This window comes from Aplysia californica, unplaced genomic scaffold (genome assembly GCF_000002075.1).
Source record: "Aplysia californica isolate F4 #8 unplaced genomic scaffold, AplCal3.0 scaffold00228, whole genome shotgun sequence".
Taxonomy (NCBI): domain Eukaryota; kingdom Metazoa; phylum Mollusca; class Gastropoda; order Aplysiida; family Aplysiidae; genus Aplysia; species Aplysia californica.
The window spans coordinates 410,529-412,672 of NW_004797498.1; the positions used below are offsets into that span (position 1 = coordinate 410,529).

The 2,144-nt window shown below is 37.2% G+C and overlaps 1 protein-coding gene across 1 annotated transcript in view; it reads left to right on the forward strand.

The window, feature by feature from the left end:
* Positions 1-2,144, forward strand: part of LOC101859413 (patched domain-containing protein 3) — a gene marked incomplete in the record, with an annotated part of 35,241 nt that overhangs the window by 12,664 nt on the left and 20,433 nt on the right. Inside the window, 1 exon segment of the mRNA XM_013083382.1 lies at positions 1,745-1,982. Coding sequence (XP_012938836.1) covers positions 1,745-1,982 — 238 coding nt within the window.

The window sequence follows — 2,144 nt, forward strand, 5'->3', positions numbered from 1 at the left end:
TTCCCTTTTAATAAAATTTGCGGATGATTCCTCTCTACAAGGCCTTATATCAACAAATGAGAATGAATACAAGGACGCTGTAAATGTATTTACAAATTGGTGTGATAACCACTTCCTTTTACTAAATGTAAAAAAGACAAAGGAATTAATAATAGACTTTTAGAGTAAAAAAAGACCAATTGCAACCACTACTTATCAAAGATGAGGAAGTGGAGGTGCTAAGCTCTTGGTGTAACAATTGATAACAAACTTGACTGGCGTCCCCACGCTGCTCTTGTGCATAAAAAAGTAAATCAAAGAATGTTTCTTTTAAGGAAATTAAAAAGTTTCCGAGTTGATAATAAGTTTATGTCCCTTATATACCATTCTATGATTGAAAACGTGCTATTATTTTGTATTTGCTGCAGGGCTGGGAATTGTTGGGTAAAAGATAAAGAAAAATTTGACAGAACCATTAAGAAAGCCAGCAAGATTTCTGGATATGATTTTTCTAGAATTGATGAAATGTATAACACCACAAGTTTAAAAAAGATAAAAAGCATAATAAACGACCCACCACACCCCCTTTACATGCACATTGTCAGATTACGCAGCATCAGATACGCACCTCTAAAAACAAAGAAAAAAAATATATAAGGAGTTTTTTTTTTACCATCAAGCATAAGGCTATTATCAGAATAAGAGTAGATGTGTATTGCTCTTTAGGTCTTGTAATTAAATTCCCGCATGTGGTTGAATGATGCATCTGATGTGATATGTACATTTTGTCAGCTTCACTTCTCTTTTCTTTCATGTTGAATTTTAAAGAGAGTAATATATAATTTAAATTTGTTACGCACTGCATCTGTTTTTACGGTCCTGTACAGCCAATAAAAAAATCCCTCTGGGATAATAAAGTACTATCTTATCTTTTCTCTTATCTTATCTTTAGGTTAATGTTATATTTCTGGGACGATAAATGTTGAAACTATTCAATATATTCGTCTCTTTTACTCTCTCTTTGTCTCCCTTGCCCATATGGTTTGAAAAAATGTTTAGAAGTGTTAAGACGCCAGATTGACAAAGCTAGATGGTGAAGAGGAGGGTTGCTAAAGGGGTGCTCATATGACAAACAAAAAAACAAAAACAAAACAACAACAAACAAACCAAAAGAAAGACAAAGTTACTGAATAAGATATACTGTTTTCTCCAGTTCGGAATCCACATGACATCTTTTGGGAGAATCAAAGAGCATATAAAACCGTTACACTACAGGCGCCGGTTCTTCACCAGTCTTGTTTTCAGTTTTGTGAGAGTTTTAACGCACTTGCAACACAATTAGGTCACATACGTGCCGAGGAATAAAGGTTTTATCAGAGAGTAACAAACATAAAAAAGAAGGAGGAGAGATTTAAAGGATGATAGAGGTTTGATAGAAAAGAAGGAGCAAACCATATCAGAACACCCGCCAACCACCCACGTTCTCCATATTAAACAAAGAGCTAGTTCGTCGTCCTACAGTATAAATGTAAATAGAATATTCCACTATAATAAGCCTGGTAAGGACCCTTTTTGTCCTACACGAGTTCGATTCCCATGTGAGGAAATTAAAAATTTGTAAAAAGAAGGCAAAACTGGATGTGTAAAACAAACCCAATTCGCGTTCATGTTTTTGATGAGAAAAAAAGGGGGTGACCAACTGTACAAAGGAATACACTAGTTTGTCATAGATTCCATTTTAAATCTTCTTCTTTATCATTACCAGAGGCATGCTGTCAATGAACGCAGTGACGTTTCCGGTGTGGTCTGGGATCGAGGCTATGGATCTTCAGCTCTACTTTAGTGACGTCAACGTGTCACGCGACGGAATCCTACAGGCTGCTGGTTCCTACAAGATGGCCTTCCCCCTGCGCACCGACACCGAGAAGTTGGAGAGACTGTCGCTGGCCTGGGAACTGGCGTACATCGACTTTATGTCCACGGTCAATCTGACCACTGTCGACGTACGTGTCATGGTGGTGTCGTCGTTGCTGCTGTTGTTGTCGTCGTCGTTTTTGCCGTTGTCGTCCTTGTTGTGTATGCCATCATCATCATCATCATGACTAATTTCAAATCATCATCATCATCATCATCATCATCATCATCATCATCATCATCATCATCAT